Source organism: Choloepus didactylus, chromosome 7, assembly GCF_015220235.1.
Source record: "Choloepus didactylus isolate mChoDid1 chromosome 7, mChoDid1.pri, whole genome shotgun sequence".
In the NCBI taxonomy this organism is placed as follows: domain Eukaryota; kingdom Metazoa; phylum Chordata; class Mammalia; order Pilosa; family Megalonychidae; genus Choloepus; species Choloepus didactylus.
Window position 1 is genome coordinate 16768561 of NC_051313.1, and position 16710 is coordinate 16785270.

Consider the following 16710-nt stretch of genomic DNA (forward strand, 5'->3'; position numbering starts at 1 on the left):
CTTTACAGAGTTCACAAACCCTAAAATGGGAGGATGAGGAAGGAAACACTGGTACAGTTATACCATATGTTATCCCCCATCTCCCCGCTAATCTATGGGGTAGAGATATCCTAACTCAAATGAAGGTTTTTATGTGCAGCCCTAGTGATACCGTCACTGCTCAAATGCTTAAAATGAATTTTCTCCCTGGCAAAGGCCTGGGCAAAATTAATCAAGGGATAAAACTGCCCATCTCTGTAACACCTAATATAGCTAGAACAGGACTTGGATTCTCCCAAAATTTATCCTAACGGCCATTGACATTCCTGTACCCCATGCTGAAAAAATTTTCTGGAAATTTACGAAACCAGTGTGGGTTGATCAATGGCCTCTGACTCAGGAAAAGACCCTAGCGGCTATAAAGTTAGTACAGGAACAACTTAATGCCGGACATATTGAACCTACTCAGTCCCCTTGGAACACTCCTATTTTTGTCATAAAAAAGAAATCAGGTAAATGGAGATTGTTGCAAGATTTGCGAGCTGTAAACAAAGCTATGGTACCTATGGGAGCACTGCAACCTGGCCTCCCTTCACCGGTTGCTATCCCTATTAATTTTCACAAAATAGTTATAGATTTAAAAGATTGTTTTTTCTCCATACCCCTTCACCCGGAAGATAGACAATATTTTGCTTTTAGTGTCCCTCAAATTAATTTTCAAGGCCCTATGCCTCGATTTCAATGGAAGGTTTTACCGCAAGGCATGGCTAATAGTCCAACTTTATGTCAAAAATTTGTTGCTGACGCCGTTAACCCTGTCAGACAACTATGGCCACAAATTTACATTCTCCATTATATGGATGATATTCTATTAGCAGGCCAGGACATATCTAAACTGCATTCTTGCTTTCAGAGCCTTCTTAAACATCTAACAGCAAAAGGTCTTCAAATAGCCCCTAATAAAATACAAACTTCAGATCCCTTTTCCTATCTAGGATTCGAACTTTGGCACCAGCAAGTTTTAACACCCCGCATTCAACTGCGGATCTCCCATCTCTTAACATTAAATGACTTCCAAAAACTTTTGGGAGATATTCAATGGCTTCGCCCTTATCTAAAGCTGCCCACTGAAACTCTTGTGCCGCTCAATAATATTCTAAAAGGAGACGCAAACCCCTCCTCTCCCAGAAACCTAACTCCAGAAGCAATGCAGGCGCTTACCATCATAAATCAGGCTATTCAAAATCAGATTTGCTATCAAATAAGCTACCACCAGCCTTTAGTCTTTATCGTTCTTGCCACAACCCACACACCTACAGGTGTCTTCTGGCAATCCAATTTAAAATCACCAAACGGGCGAGGTCACCCCTTGCTCTGGGTTCACCTCCCTGCTACTCCAACAAAGGTGCTCTCACCGTATATTTCTCTTATAGCTGCCCTCATAACTAAAGGCCGACAAACTAGTCGCCAGCTGTTTGGAAAAGACCCTGATTCCCTTATTGTCCCGTACACCCAAGATCAAATCCATTGGCTTTTCCAAACCAACGACGAATGGGCTATCGCATGCTCTTCGTTTCTGGGTGATATTCATAACCATTATCCCAGCGATCCGTTAATCCAATTTGCTAAAATCCATCAATTCACCTTCCCAAAGGTCACCAAAACCAATAAACCCTGCTGTTTTAGTCTTTACTGACGGTTCAGCAAATGGGACCGCAGCATATGTTATCCAAGGCCAGGCATTTTCCATGCCCTCTCCCTATACCTCCGCTCAACTTGTGGAGCTCTATGCAGTACTGCAGGTCTTTTCCCATCTCCAAGACCGACCTTTTAATTTGTACACTGATAGCGCGTATATAGCTCAGTCTGTACCGCTATTAGAAACAACTCCGTTTATCAAACCATCCACCAATGCAGTTCCCTTATTCTCAAGGTTACAAAAACTAATTCTTAAACGACAGCGTCCCTTTTTTATAGGACACCTCCGTGCCCACCAGCACCTGCCAGGCCCTCTAACGGAAGGCAACGCAATGGCGGATGCTGCCACCCAATTAATATGTCCTAATTTTTCTAATTCTCTAACTTTAGCTTCTCAAGCCCATGCTCAACACCACCTAAATGCAAATACCCTCCGTTTAAAATTCAATATTACGAGGGAACAAGCAAGGGAAATTGTTAAAACCTGTAAAAACTGTGTAACCCAACTGCCAGTCCCTCATTTGGGAGTTAATCCAAAAGGACTCATTCCAAATGAAATCTGGCAAATGGACGTCACCCATTTTGCCGGTTTTGGGCAACTTAAATATATTCATGTTTGCGTTGACACATATAGTGGATTTATTCAAGCTAGTTTACAAACAGGAGAAGCTTCGAAGCATGTTATTTCTCATTTACTACATTGCTTCGCTACTTTAGGCCAACCTAAAATCATTAAAACAGACAATGGGCCTGGATATACTGGAAAAAATTTTCAAACCTTCTGTCAACAATTACAAATTAAGCATATCACGGGAATACCGTATAACCCCCAGGGGCAAGGAATGGTAGAACGAGCACATCGCACCTTAAAAAATGCCCTGTGCCGTTTAACCGAAAGTACTCTCAATCTCACCAAACAACGACCTCGAGACCTTTTACATCACGCTCTTTTTGTTCTTAACTTCCTAACTCTGGATGATGAAGGACAATCTGCAGCTGACAGACATTGGCATCCCAAAACGCAAACGCAACAAGCCACTGTTATGTGGCGTGACCCCTTAACGTCAGAATGGAATGGGCCTGACCCCGTGATTATTTGGGGACGAGGCTCTGCTTGCATATATGATCAAAAGAGGGAAGGTCCTCGCTGGCTTCCAGAACGGCTGATAAAACATATTAATTCTTCATTGCCGAAACAAACCCCTGAGACACTTCCTTCCCCTCCTCTTAATAATAACCTTTCCAGGGTAGAAGCCTCTCCCTGAGAAAAATGTCTTTCTTTTCTCTTCCAGCACATCAATAACTCCTGCTATAACCCATCCGGAGACAACCAGTCCGCACACAACCGGAAGTGGAAAGAAGTCCTGCTTACAGGTTTATTCCATCACTAATCACATGAATTACCACTTGAATTACTATTGGCTTTTCTTAATTGGTCTTCTGGCTTTGCTGTTTGCAGCCGGATTAGCAACTGTTGCCCCAAAAGATTGGAACCCGTTAGAAAGAATCCTGCTTGCTATAACATATTTGTGCATTGTAGGGTGTATTACTTTGCTAGCTTGTCTCCCTTAACAGGGAAGAACCTATAGCCTCTATTAGTATGGCTTTGTTATGCCTACTGCCATTTAAAGTTGCCGCCTTATATTTTCTCCTGCAAAGTGTGCATGCCACCTTCGGCAACTCCAACCCCCATCAGCCTTGGAAATGGACCTTAGCACGATGGGAAGATTCCACAGTTATACAAACCCAAGTTACAGCAGGATGCCCGTCCTTCCTTGTTTATGCCAGTGATCTAATTAAATGTTCAGACGGCACACCATGCCTTAACAAAGCCCAATATTACATGTGCCTGGCCTCCAACCCCAGAAAACAATATTGCAATACGCCCAACCAGTACTATTGTGCATACTAGGGGTGTGAAACATTAGCCACTAATTGGAAACCTTCCGCCCCTGATCACTACCTAACTTTAAAATGGTCCCCCCTTGGCTGCACACTCGGTAAACGCACCACCTTATCTACCTTTGGTGACTCAAATTGTGAAAAATTAAATCTCACCGTACAACTCCCCACTGATAACTCTTGGTTAAACGGTCGGACATGGGGCTTTAGAATCTACTTATTTTCATCAACCGACCCAGGAAGCCTTATTCTAATAAAGAAGGAAGCAGTACAGCAAAAACCTTCTGTCATTGGACCAAATGTAGTGCTCGCGCCTCCAGCTACCCCTCCTATCCCGAGCACGCCCAGTACAAATCTTTCCAAAATTCACCCCACTACTCCCCCTTTTATTAGCATCCCAATATTGTCGTCCTCAAGCCCGTCCATATCATTTGACAGCCCGCTTTGGCCACTACTCCAAGCTACCTTTCTCTCTCTAAACTCCTCCCAGCCTAATTTTACTCGTAGTTGTTGGCTGTGTTTCTCTGCCAAGCCTCCTTATTATGATGCTATAGCTCTTAATGTTACATTTAATACTTCTAATGAAGACAATCCTTCCCAATGCCCTTGGAATGCAAGAAAAATCGGTCTCACTATGCAATCCGTTCTTCACTCTGGGCATTGTATTGGTAATATTTCTGCCTCCTTAAAAACAGTTTGTGCACAGTCATCCTCTCCATCGCCTGGCAAATTCTATATCCCCCCAAAAGGGGCAAAATGGCTGTGCTCTTCTATGGGGCTTACTCCTTGCGTATCAGCAAAAGCCCTAACTGAAACAGGGGAAATGTGCCTCTTAGTGGCTGTGTTACCCCATGTCCTCTTTCATACAGAGGAAGACCTTTATCACCACTTGGTCGCGCAGTCTCCAGCCATGCTAAGAAAGAAAAGAGAACTTGTTACGGTTGTTACTATTGCTTCTCTTTTAGGTATTACTGGCCTAGGCACCGGAATTGCCTCTATCGTTCTCCAAAACCAAGGCTTCTCCCACCTAAGAGCTGCTATAGACGAAGATTTAGCCCGCATTGAAACCTCCATCACCCATCTTGAAAAATCCCTTACGTCCCTATCGGAGGTTGTTCTCCAAAACAGGAGAGGCTTAGATCTGCTTTTCCTTAAGCAAGGAGGGCTTTGTGCTGCGCTGGGCGAGGAATGTTGCTTTTACGCTGACCATTCTGGCATAGTTAAGGATTCTATGACCAAACTTAGGGAAGGAATTGAAAATCGCAAACGTGAGCGAGAAACCCAAGGGGGTATCTCCTGGGGACTTAATGGAATCCTCCCTTACCTCCTTCCTATATTAGGCCCCTTAGTAACCATAATCCTTATAATATCTTTTGCTCCTTGGGCCATAAAAAGAATAATACAGCTAGTTAAGGATCAAATTGACTCTGCCCTAAGCAAGCCTATTCAAGTGCATTATCACCGGCTTCACCTCGCTGACCAGGGTTTGGATCCAGATCATCTGACTGCTACCCACCCTTACGGGTAAGAAACCCCCTCCTACGGGAGCAGCATATAACTCGAAAGTATGCTTCTAGCGTATGCTATGATTGGTACCGCTGGGTGCGAGGCAAAGCACTGCAAAGGAGGGCCAAAGCAACTAAAGGCCATTTTCGAGCTCCTTGAGAAATATGCCTCATTTGCATAGGGGTTTTGCTCTGCCAAAAACTCCCCTCCCCAGAAAAACAGAGCCACAAACAACTTGGGGGATGAGGCCTCTATTTCCCCCAGCAGGTTAATGCCAAAAGAGTGCTCGATCAGCATTCTTCCTCCATCCTTTTGAAAAACAAAGGGAGGAGATGTTGGGGACGATTAAGGTAGCATGTATAAAATCCACCCTCAGCGATGCCGGAGATATGCAACATGACAGCTGGGGCTAATGTAACAACAGTTTAAGTTGCCCTCAGCCTTCTACGGAAGTGATAGCCGTTCGTGCCTAAGATTCACATCTAGAGTGCTAGCTTTACTACCTGCCTTCTACCCCAGCAACAGTAGCCACCAATCCTGTGCTAGCCTTACATCTGCCATCCGCCCTAGCAACAGCAGCAGCCAATCCTAGGCCGCCACCCATTCGTACTAGCCACTCCCTCTACCTTAGGGTATATATACCCTGCCTCTTCAATAAAGTTTTGCAGCTTGATCAGAAACCTGTCTTGCTGTCGTTCCTCGCGTCTCTTGTCCCATACCATTCCTCCCTCACAGGATTTGGAGCTTCCGTTGAACGTCCCGCCGGCCGGGACACCTTCCCTCTCAGCGCCCTCCCCACCTGCCCTCACCTCAACGTCACCCGCCACCCTTCCCGCAGGAGGTGAGAATCCAGAACAAGACCGGGGTGGAGGGGCAGGCGCGAGGGATGAGGAGTCGCTGCTCGGCTACCACCGGAGCAAAGACGCGAGGAAGGCGCAGAGGGAGACATACAGAGTGGACGGCCTCAGTGCCTCAGAAGGTGAAACACAGAGTTACCATAAGCCCCAGCAATGCCACTTCTGGACATATACCCGAAAGAACGGAAAACAGGGATGCAAACGGGTAACTGTACGCTGGTGTTCAAAGTGTAAATCATGCTAATAGATTTACGCAAGATGGCGCTTCCGCTGTGGAAGACAGTTGGCAGTTCCTCAGGAAGCGAATATGGAATTACCACATGACCCAGCAATCCCACTGCTAGGTATATCCCCAGAAGAACTGAAAGCAGGGACTCGAACATATCTGCACACCAGTGTTCACAGTGGCATTATTCAAAAGTGCCAAAAATGGAAGCAACCCAAGTGCTATCAGCAGATGAATGGATAAACAAAAGGTGGTATATACACACCATGGAATATTACTCAGCTGTAAAAAGGAATGAAGCTCTGATACATGTGACAACATGGATGAACCTTGAGGACATCATGTTCAGTGAAAAAAGCCAGACAGAAAGGGACAAATATTATATGATCTCACTGACATGAAATAACTAAAATTATTATTTTTGCTTAATGGGGGCAGAGTTTCTTAATGGGGGCAGAGTTTGTGGTGATGAAAGAGTTTTGGTAATGGACAGTAGTGATGATAGCACAGTATTGTGAATGTAATTAATGCTACTGAATTGTATACATGAAAGTGGTTAAACAGGGAATTTTGTAGCATATGTTTGTTACCACCATAAGAATTTTAAATTTATAAGAAAAAAGAAAATGGATGGCCTAATTAAAAGCAACATACAGAGGTGCTTATCAAACATCTATATACTGAGAGGCCCTGTGGTGGGAAAATCTCTAAGCAACAAATCAAAATAAAGAACCTAGATTCTCTTTCCATTACAAATCATGTGTCCTTGGGAAGTTGCTTCACCTCTTTAATATTCAGTTTCCTTAAGACCTGCCTTCTGTCTGACTGCTTTTTAAGGCAGCACCACCCTCTGAATTCCTGCTCTAATTCCCATCGGTACACAGGATCCTAAATTTCAAAGAAAATCTACCCAAAAACTTGTAAATCCTTTAATATAATACGTGATTGCCAACTACGTTAAACTTTGTATCACCTAGACACTTTTTAAGAATTATTTACAGTTATCCCACCAAAAGAATCAAACACATACCAGTAAAATCAGAATATGATTTTTAAGAGGACAAATACTATATTGTTGGGTAAGATTTCCCTTTTTACGTATCTTCTCCGCTCAGCTAAACTGTGTCTCAGAGACCAGATAATTCATAGAATCAGAATTTATTTTTTTCTTTTGATACTTATTTCTTGATTTAGATTTTGCTTGACTTGATTTTTTAAAATTTATTGGTATTCCCTAAAGATATTCTAGTTAGAGGGAGAGAAGCAACCTAAAAATGTGCTTGGTCAAAGAAGCTGTAACCCTGGAACAAAGAGAAATTCAGATCTGGTTCTTAAATTAGGCCAGGATGGAATCATAGTCAGTCTTCCAAGGCAAGTGCTGTTTCCTTTAATTCCTGCCTCACTGCTCTAGCACTTTTAATTGGACATTGCAATTTTCCCTCTCAACCATACATAAGGGTTTCTTAGTGTAGACCAATTGGCTGTGCCCTATTTCTAGTTATTATTCATTCCATACCAGTTTTTCAGGTTTAAAATAAATTTCTACCAAGGTCAAAAGTTTATCATGCAACATTAAGTTGGTAAAGTAATGAGAATTTTTAAAGAAATCACATTGCACCAATCACTACCCTAACAGGACTAAGCAGCAAGAAGCCCCAGTTCACCTTGGCCACAGAGATTTCAGAATCCTCTTTTCCTACCTGGTCACTGCTCTCTGCTTCTGTAGGTTCTCTGGGTAGAGTGAACAAAAGCTTGAAAAGGCATCTGACACACTTTTTCAAGTGGCTTTTATGAAATTATTTTTTTAAATATATTCCTAATATTCCATACATTCCTGCATGGCCCAGCTAAAATGCCACCTGACATTCCCCGCAGCTGAAGCAAGAGGGCTTACAAGCATTTAGTGCACCTTAAATATAACCTAAATAAAATCTATGGTAAAAATAAATATATTTTAAAAAAGCACCTCTTTGTTGGTGATCGGAATAGACAGGAAATAGTTGGGTTGATAATCTTTTAGCTTTTTCTTCTTCTTCTTCATTTCATTTTTCCTATTGCAATCATTTTCTTGACTTCTCTTCGAATTTTTTTGAAGTACATCAGTGACTAGAGGAAAAAAGTCAAACAACAACATGTCTAATACAATTAAACAAAGATAATACAGTAATTAAAAAAAAACAAGAAAGCAATACAAAAGTAGCAGTGATTAATAACTGTCATGTTTTAATCTAAAGCAGGTGTTGGCAAATTATTCTGTGAAGGACCAGAGAGAAAATATTTTAGTCTCTGCAGACTATTAGATCTATGTCCCAGCCACCCACCTCTGTTATAGACAATACAAAAATGAAGGGGTATGGTTGTGTTCCAATAAAAGTTTATTTACAGAGCAGGTGGACAGCCAGATTTGGCCAGTGGGTCACTGCAGTATGCTGATCTAAAGCATAAGTCCCACCTAACCATGTCACAATTTCACTGAGATCATTTTTCCATCCATCCTGTATATAAACATATACGACTTCTAGTGGTGCTACTCAGTATGCTTTATGGCCAGTGTTAAACTACAAAGTCTTCATTGCAAAAATTGAGAGAATGCTTTCGGAACTTTCATAGCAATTAGGCAGAGTAATTTTGTCTGCTGAATTTTGGGCATCTATTTTGTAGTTCTTTCTTTTTAACATCATTTTCTAATAACTCATTTTCATTGTATTTTACAAAAGTATCAGTCTTCAATAAATAGGACTTTTTTAAAAATTATTCCTTCACTATACATAGGTTGAAAAGCTCTTAGAGGGCTACTTTTTCTAGTGTGCTCTCTACTGTACTAAACCATTTCTCAATTCAAGTTTTGCATAACTAGCTAATATTACACACAAAACCACAGAGAAGAAATCAATGTTCTTATTCTGTTCCTCTTTGTAATGTTAATAGAAAAATGTTTTTAAATGAACAACTCAAATAGTATTTTAAAGTTAATTTCTAAGAAAAAAATCAAGTATTTAAAAATTTAGAAACTAAGGGTTTGCGGGAATCCACAAGCTTGCCTTCTAGGACTAACATGTATTTGTGAGTCCTAGAAGACAGAGGTCAATTAAGTGCAGTGTGACCTGGGTACTAAATTTGACTGTATGGTTATGAATCAAAGCAAAATAACCAGACCTGTTTAAGCCTCCATTTCACCATTACGTGTCCTGATAGACCTAATGATTAACATGGTATAAATATATCTTTAAAGGCAGAGGACATACTTTAAAATATAAATTATTATTAACTGTTTCTATCCATGTAAGCTTGTCAGAATTTTATAAATTCCATTGCTAAGGAATTAGTCTGGAGCATTCTCATTTGTGTTATGAGCATTATATAAATTGCCTCATATATGATACCATTGGGTTTTATTGCTCATGCAGTTTCTTTTTTAAACATGGAAAATCAAATCAATGTTATTAGGTTGTTTGTAATTTTAGAAATCTAAGAAAAGATCCTACATTTGATTGTAGCAACATGAACTAAACTTACTAATTTTAAGCAGAAGCCACAAAATAGGCCAATGAAATGTCACATGAATTTTAAATCTGCTTCTGAGTACATTTCTAGCCCACCTCCACCTGCTGTTAGTAAATTGCTACTCTGGAAATGGAAACCAAATTTAGTATTAGTCTGGAACCAGAGAGTCTGGGTTGGAAAACTGCCTCCTCACCTCCTAGCTATGTGACCTTAAGCAAGTCACCTTAAGTAAGTCATTTAAACTCTCTTTACCTCAGTTTCCTCCTCTGTAATTTAAGAATAATAAAAATAGCTACCTCATAGGGTTATTTCAAGGATTAAGTGAGTTTATACATGAAAGCACTTAAACTAGTTTTTGATGCAAAGTAAGAGGAGCTATTAATAGCAGTTATAATTATTAGGCATTATCCAGAACTAAACATAATTAGGGAGATAAATCTGTAGCTACTAAAGGTCATTTAAGGAACTCAAAAAGAAACTGAAATATTTATAAACCAAAATGATTTATAAGCTAGCCACTTTTTCATCATCCAGACTATTTGTATTCTAAGTATGAAAAAGAGAGCTGTCTGGAACAGTTTTGTTTTTGTTTTTTTTTTTAATTAAATACAATATTGAAAAAATTCAAAAGCAACATATCAATTTAAAAAAAAAAATAAAAATTGCAAATCAATTCTAAATAAGCTCCCAGTTTCATTTCCCTTATAGGTCATTGTCCAAATCAGAACACGAGCCTAAATTCAAGCAGCAAGGGAAGCTGGGACAGTATCATTAACCTCTGCTTTGTAAACGTTCTCTACCAAAAAGAAGACAGAGACAGGAAAGGCTGTTGGGAAGGCGACTAGCAACAACTGCTTCAGTCCTGCAGAGGCAGCACTAGACAGTGGACAGAGCACTGACCTAAAGATTAATCTTCCAATAAGCACCTTTCAATCAAGTCACTTTGCTTCTTTATCTCAGAATTTAAAACTCTGGCCAATCTTTGGAGAAATGGCTGATTCCAGGTCTGGGACATAAAATGTATAAGAGGGGCCCGGAAATTCAAAGACTGCTGGGATCATGTCCAAAGGTTCTCTACAACAACAAAAAAGGTCTGTGCAGCCATTCTCATGGGGCTTCCACTGGTCAAAAATGGGACAATTAGAGCATCAGAAAGAGTAACTTCAGTGGCATGAAGCACATCAAGTATGTTTAAATCCATCAGTTCTTAATGATACTCAAAAGTAAACTTAAAACTAGAAACTCATTGGTCACTGTGCCAGCTTGAAACTGTTATGTACCCCAGGAATCTTGTGGGCGCAGACTTATTATAGGTGGGATCTTCTGATTAGGTTGTTTCCATGGAGATGTGACCTACCCCATTGTGGGTGAGAACTTTGATTAAATTATTTCCATTGAGCTGTGACCCCACCCATTTAGGGTGGGTCTTAATTAGATCACTGGAGTCCTTAAGAGAGCTGAGAGCCCACACAAACCCAGATGCTTGGAGACGCTGGAAGATGCAGACAAGGATGTTTGGAGATGCTAACAGAGGAAGCCCAGAGTTTGCCCCAGAGAAGCTAAGAGAGGACTCCTAGATGCTTAGAAAGATACACCCCAGGAGAATCAAGCAGAGAGCTAAGAGAAACAAAAGCCCACAGACATTCTGGAGAAAGCCATTTTGAAAAGCAACCCAGGAGCAAAGGACCAGCAGATGCCTGCCACGTGCCTTCCCAGCTGATAGAGGTGTTCCAGATGCCATCAGCCTTTCTTCAGTGAAGGTATCCTCTTGTTGATGCCTTAGTTTTGGACACCTTGATGGCCTTAGGACTGTAAATTTGTAAATTAATAAACCCCATTTATAAAAGCCAACCCGTATTTGGTATTTTGCATTCCGGCAGCTTTAGCAAACTGGGACAGTCACCTTCAGAAGAGTCTAGGGACCCATTATTCTAAAAATCTAATGAAAAAGGGATTTATCCTGCCTTCCCTGTATGTCCAAATAGTAGTTCAAGAAACCAAATAGTTGACGAAGGTAAAAAAAAAAAAATTTCATAGAAATTTTCAGCTAATAAATGCAAAAAGATAGAGGAATACTGCCATTTTAGAACCCTTAACCAAGTAATGGATCAACCCAAAAATCATCAATGATGCTAAAAATAAATGGCAAGCTGATGGGGAACTTTAATAATGGCTAATCAGGCCAACAAAATCTGAACCCACTGATTGATCTCCACATCACAAAAAGAAAGACAAACATTATATCCTCCTGCCATCTCACAATAAGAAGTAGGAAGCATCGACTGTGGAGCACTCCTGTCAACTTTCCAACCCTTAATCAAGCTCTCAATCTAACCACCAGTTTACTTGGAAATACAAGGGATAGATAAATGTGCTAAAGGACCAGAATATGGGAAGTCCTGCAGAATCTGGTTTCCTAACCAATTTAAAAAAAAAAAAAATTTAATTCAAACCACAATTCAAGAAAAAAAGGAGGGGACCTACAGATGGAAAGCAACATTAGGGATGTGCCAAACAAATATAATGCAGAGACACTGTCTGGATCCTGATTAGAACAATCCAGTTTTTAAAACTTATCAAACAATCAGAGAAATGTGAATACTGACTGGATATTTTTTTAAGACACATACTAAATTATTTACAGATAAGACAGCATGTCTGGGATTAGCTTCAAAATAATCCAGTGAGGAGGAGGTAATGAATACATGTGTCTCACTGTACTATTCTCTCTACTTTGGGATATTGTTGAGTTTCTATAATAAAACATTTAAAAATTTAAAAAAAAAACCTAAATATTCTGTATTTAGGGTCACTTCTGGTTCTAGTTATCTGCTATCTGCAGTAAATATACTATTAGCATACGTACAAATTAGATCAATTTATGGCAAAATTAAAGAATAGCATTCAAATCAAAGCTGATTTTATAACTTTTAGTTTATCTCAAAATTAATATAATAGAAAGAGAACCTGAACTTACAGTTTAAACAATTTTTTTTTCAAACTGTAAGCATCAAACCATTAATGGGTTACGTAGAGAATAATGGAGCACTTTTTAAAAAGTGAAATAGAGTAGAATAGAGTGGTGTGGCACAATATGGGTGGCATGGCGTGGCATGAACCAGACAGTACATTTCACATGGTAAGTATTGCTTCATGAAACTTTTATTTCAGTTTTATGCACACACACATATGTTGGGTTGCAATGTAAAATGTATTTCTTACTGTGAACATAAGACATATCATTTTTGCTATGTTTAACTCATACTCTAATGTGAACAAAACTAAGGAGAACAGAATATGTATTTTTAAAAACCACCGAATTTTCTAGCACTTTAATTGTTTTATACCATATTTGTTTAACACTAAGCTGTCCTTCTATCTGTAACAACTTATTTTTGCCATTTCAGACATTCCATAAATCCATTTTGCAGACATCCAGAGAAGGACAGCCATAATCTCTCAAGGTAATAGTTACAAATGTGTGACAATTCTATCAATTTTGGTATCATGAGAATGACATAGTGTAAAATCCAAATTCAAAATAAAATCCCCTTGGTAAAAAGAAAGAAGTACAGAGTTTTATCATTCCTAAGAGGTCTGTTATCTGCTTGAAGACCTTTCTCTCAACTGAGGAATCGAAAGCATTCTTGGATTTTAAATGATAACCATTCAAGTTTGTGAACTGGATTATCTAAATTTTATTTTGTTAGGCATCACAGATTGGAAAAAGTTTAAAATTATCTGATGAGAGCCAGGTAAAAAAGGAAAATAACACTATGCAGATTTATTGCTATAGTAGTTAGATTTATTCTTGTAGTATGCTTTTAGGAAAAAATTCAGTGAGTCCTGCTGATTTATAGTGAACACACTGATCTCAGTATTTCTTTTCTCTTGCTTGCATATCATCTTGGTCTTTTATTTGTAACATTTATTTGTATTGCCAAAGTATAAGAAAAACAATTTTACCTCCCTCATTGGGTTTCTATAAAAATTAAGTCAGAAAATATAAAGCATTTAGCAACATGCACTCATTATTGTTATTATAAAATATCACTCTTAAGAGGCAAATGTTCGCAAATATTTAATTTAGCAAAGATATTGTTCTAGTTTGCTAATGCTGCTGGAATGCAAAACACCAGAGATGGATTGGCTTTTACAAACGGGGGTTTATTTGGTTACACAGTTACAGTCTTAAGGCCATAAAGTGTCCAAGGTAACACATCAGCAATCTGGTACCTTCAATGGAGGATGAGCAATGGTGTCCGGAAAACCTCTGTTAGCTGGGAACGCATGTGGCTGGCATATGCTCCAAAGTTCTGGTTTCAAAATGGCTTTCTCCCAGGACGTTCCTCTCTAGGCTGCAGTTCCTCAGAAATGTCACTCTTAGTTGCTCTTGGGATATTTGTCCTCTCTCAGCTTCTCCGGAGGAAGAGTCTGCTTTCAACTGCCATTTTCAAACAGTCTCTCATCTGCAGCTCCTGTGCTTTCTTCAAAGTGTCTCTCTTGGCTGTAGCTCCTCTTCAAAACGTCACTCACAGCTGCACTGAGTCCCTTCTGTTTGTCAGCTCATTTATGTGGCTCCACTGATTAAGGCCCACCCTGAATGGGTGGGACCACGCCTCCATGGGAATTATCTCATCAGAGTTATCACCTACAGTTGGGTGGGGCACATTTCCATGCAAGCACTCAAAGAATTCCAATCTAGTCAGCACTAAAATGTCTGCCCCACAAGATTGCATCAAATATGGCTTTTTCATAATACATTCAAACCAGCATAGATATTTAGGCAAAAAAAAAAATTGGTGAGATTAAGTTAATGAAAATGTACTGAGGCTAGCTATGTGCCACACATTTTAAGGACCTCACACAAATTAGCAACTTGATTCTTCCCAACAATCCTATGAGGAAGCTACCCCAAGTCTATGAAAATGAGCTTAGAAACTTGCTGAAAGTACACAAAAAGGAAGTCCAGGCGCACACTTCGAGCCTTGACAGTCCGACCCCACACTTTTAACCACCATGGTGTAAGCCTAGGGCAGCCCCTCAATGGACAGTGCTTATCCACAGTGGCAGTTATCAAGTCAATGAAGCTTCACTCTTTACGAGCAAGTTTTTAACAACATTTTAAAAATCTAATTGTATTTTTTCATAAAAAATATAAAAGAACCTTCATAAAATTTGAAAATTAGAGAAACAAACAAAAACATTGCTCATAAACCTTAACACAACCAGGATGCAAATTTTGGAGGCAGATCACACAATTGTAAACTAACTGCAAACACAACTTTTCCTCTTTGCATTATAGACAGGAAATAGTCCCTATAATACAGTTTTTAGAAACATGATTTTCATATGTAATTGCATAATGCATCATCTAAAAACAGAAATAAAGCATATTCAACCATTCCCCTAATCTTGGACAAATGGGCTTTTCCCCAATATTTTAACTATTTTAAAAACACCGTGGCACACATAGTTGTAAATAAATTTTTTGTCCTTTTAATGGAGTCCCATGAGTTGATCTATCCCATGAATGAATTGCTGGAGACCCCGACAAACTACCTTCTAAAAGGACTATAACATACTCTCAGAAACAATACAGGAGTGCCATTAAAAGCACTGCGTAGTAATTTTTTTTTTAATTTTTTATTTGCTAGGTTAACATCATACAATTTGCATTCTTTGATCACTTCTAAAATTGAATAACCTCCCTTATATTTACTTACTGGTTGAATTTTATCTTTTACAACTTTTGTCCCAGCATTAGTGACAGTATACCTGGTACACAGACACTCAATAAAAGTGTATCAAATGAATTAATGTATCTACTAGTCTTGTTCTGATTTTTACTGGTTTCCATTACTTTCTTCAAAAAGAAAAAATATATATCAACCCTGTCTTATTTAGGACAAATATTTGCTTTAAGCTCTATCATAATAAAATCTGGAAAATTATATTATATGCTTCCTCAACTAATTACAGAGAGGACACAGAACATAATTTATCCTTTTTTTTTACTGACCCACTTATTATACTGAGATTCAATCTTTATTTGATAGAACATTTTTCTATTTAAAAATATTTATTTGTAAGGTAAAGATAAATTTCAGTTGATATGTTAAATACTTAAGAGTTTAAGCATTTTTAAAAATACAACAAAAGTATTAGCTAATAAGTATAGAAATAATAATTTCCCAATAAAGACAAAGTTAAAATTCTATGTGCAGTAAAATAATTATGATTACAATCATTTTGATAGGAAGAGAACAGAATTCCACATGTAGGAAAGACATGACAGGAAAAAAAGTCACTCAAATATTTCATTTTGAATATTGATTTAAGTGTGGTTTGATAGTTAAGGACTGTCATTCTCTAGAGACTAACGTCAATTAAATTAAAGCTCTCCACAAATCCACACTCCGAGAAACAAGCTAAGCTGTTGTCAGCAGTAGAGTGAGTCTCCATTACAGACCCCCATTCAACTTTCAGAGGCAAGACTAAAAGAAACCCCAAACACTTTCTGGAGGGTTCTATTGGGTTTCTAACCAACTGACACATGACACTTCCCCTGTAAAGAGAACAGAGCCATCGAGGTCTAGGGCAAACACTCACTGATGTTGGATTTTTTCCTGGAACATGTCCGACCTATGGAGTCAAAAGGTGTGGCTCAGGTTACCATGGGATGGGGTGAGGTTAGAGACAGGGAAAGGGAAGTTAAGGTTTAAAATGTACAGTACAAAGTTCCTGTTCAAAATGATGGAAATGTTTTGGTAATGGATAGTGGTGATGGCAGCACAACATTGTGAATGTAATTAACAACAAGGAAATACATATATTTGAATATGATTAAAAGGAAATTTTAGGTTATATATGTGGTAACAGAATAAAAATGTTAAAAAAATCATTGGAAGTATACTACACCAACAGTGACCCTAAGTTAAACCATGGACTGTAGTAAACAGTACAACTACACAAATGTGCAAGCATCAATTGTAACAAATGTTCCATACCAATGCAAGGTCTTAATAATAGGGTGGT

General features: G+C 39.0%; 1 protein-coding gene across 4 annotated transcripts in view; it reads right to left on the minus strand.

The window, feature by feature from the left end:
* Positions 1-16710, minus strand: part of AKAP7 (A-kinase anchoring protein 7) — a 166182-nt gene that overhangs the window by 134567 nt on the left and 14905 nt on the right. For all 4 annotated transcript variants that reach the window (XM_037842762.1, XM_037842765.1, XM_037842766.1 and 1 more), the window contains exon 3: positions 8135-8274. In XM_037842762.1, coding sequence (XP_037698690.1) covers positions 8135-8274 — 140 coding nt within the window. The remainder of the gene's footprint in view (positions 1-8134; positions 8275-16710) is intronic.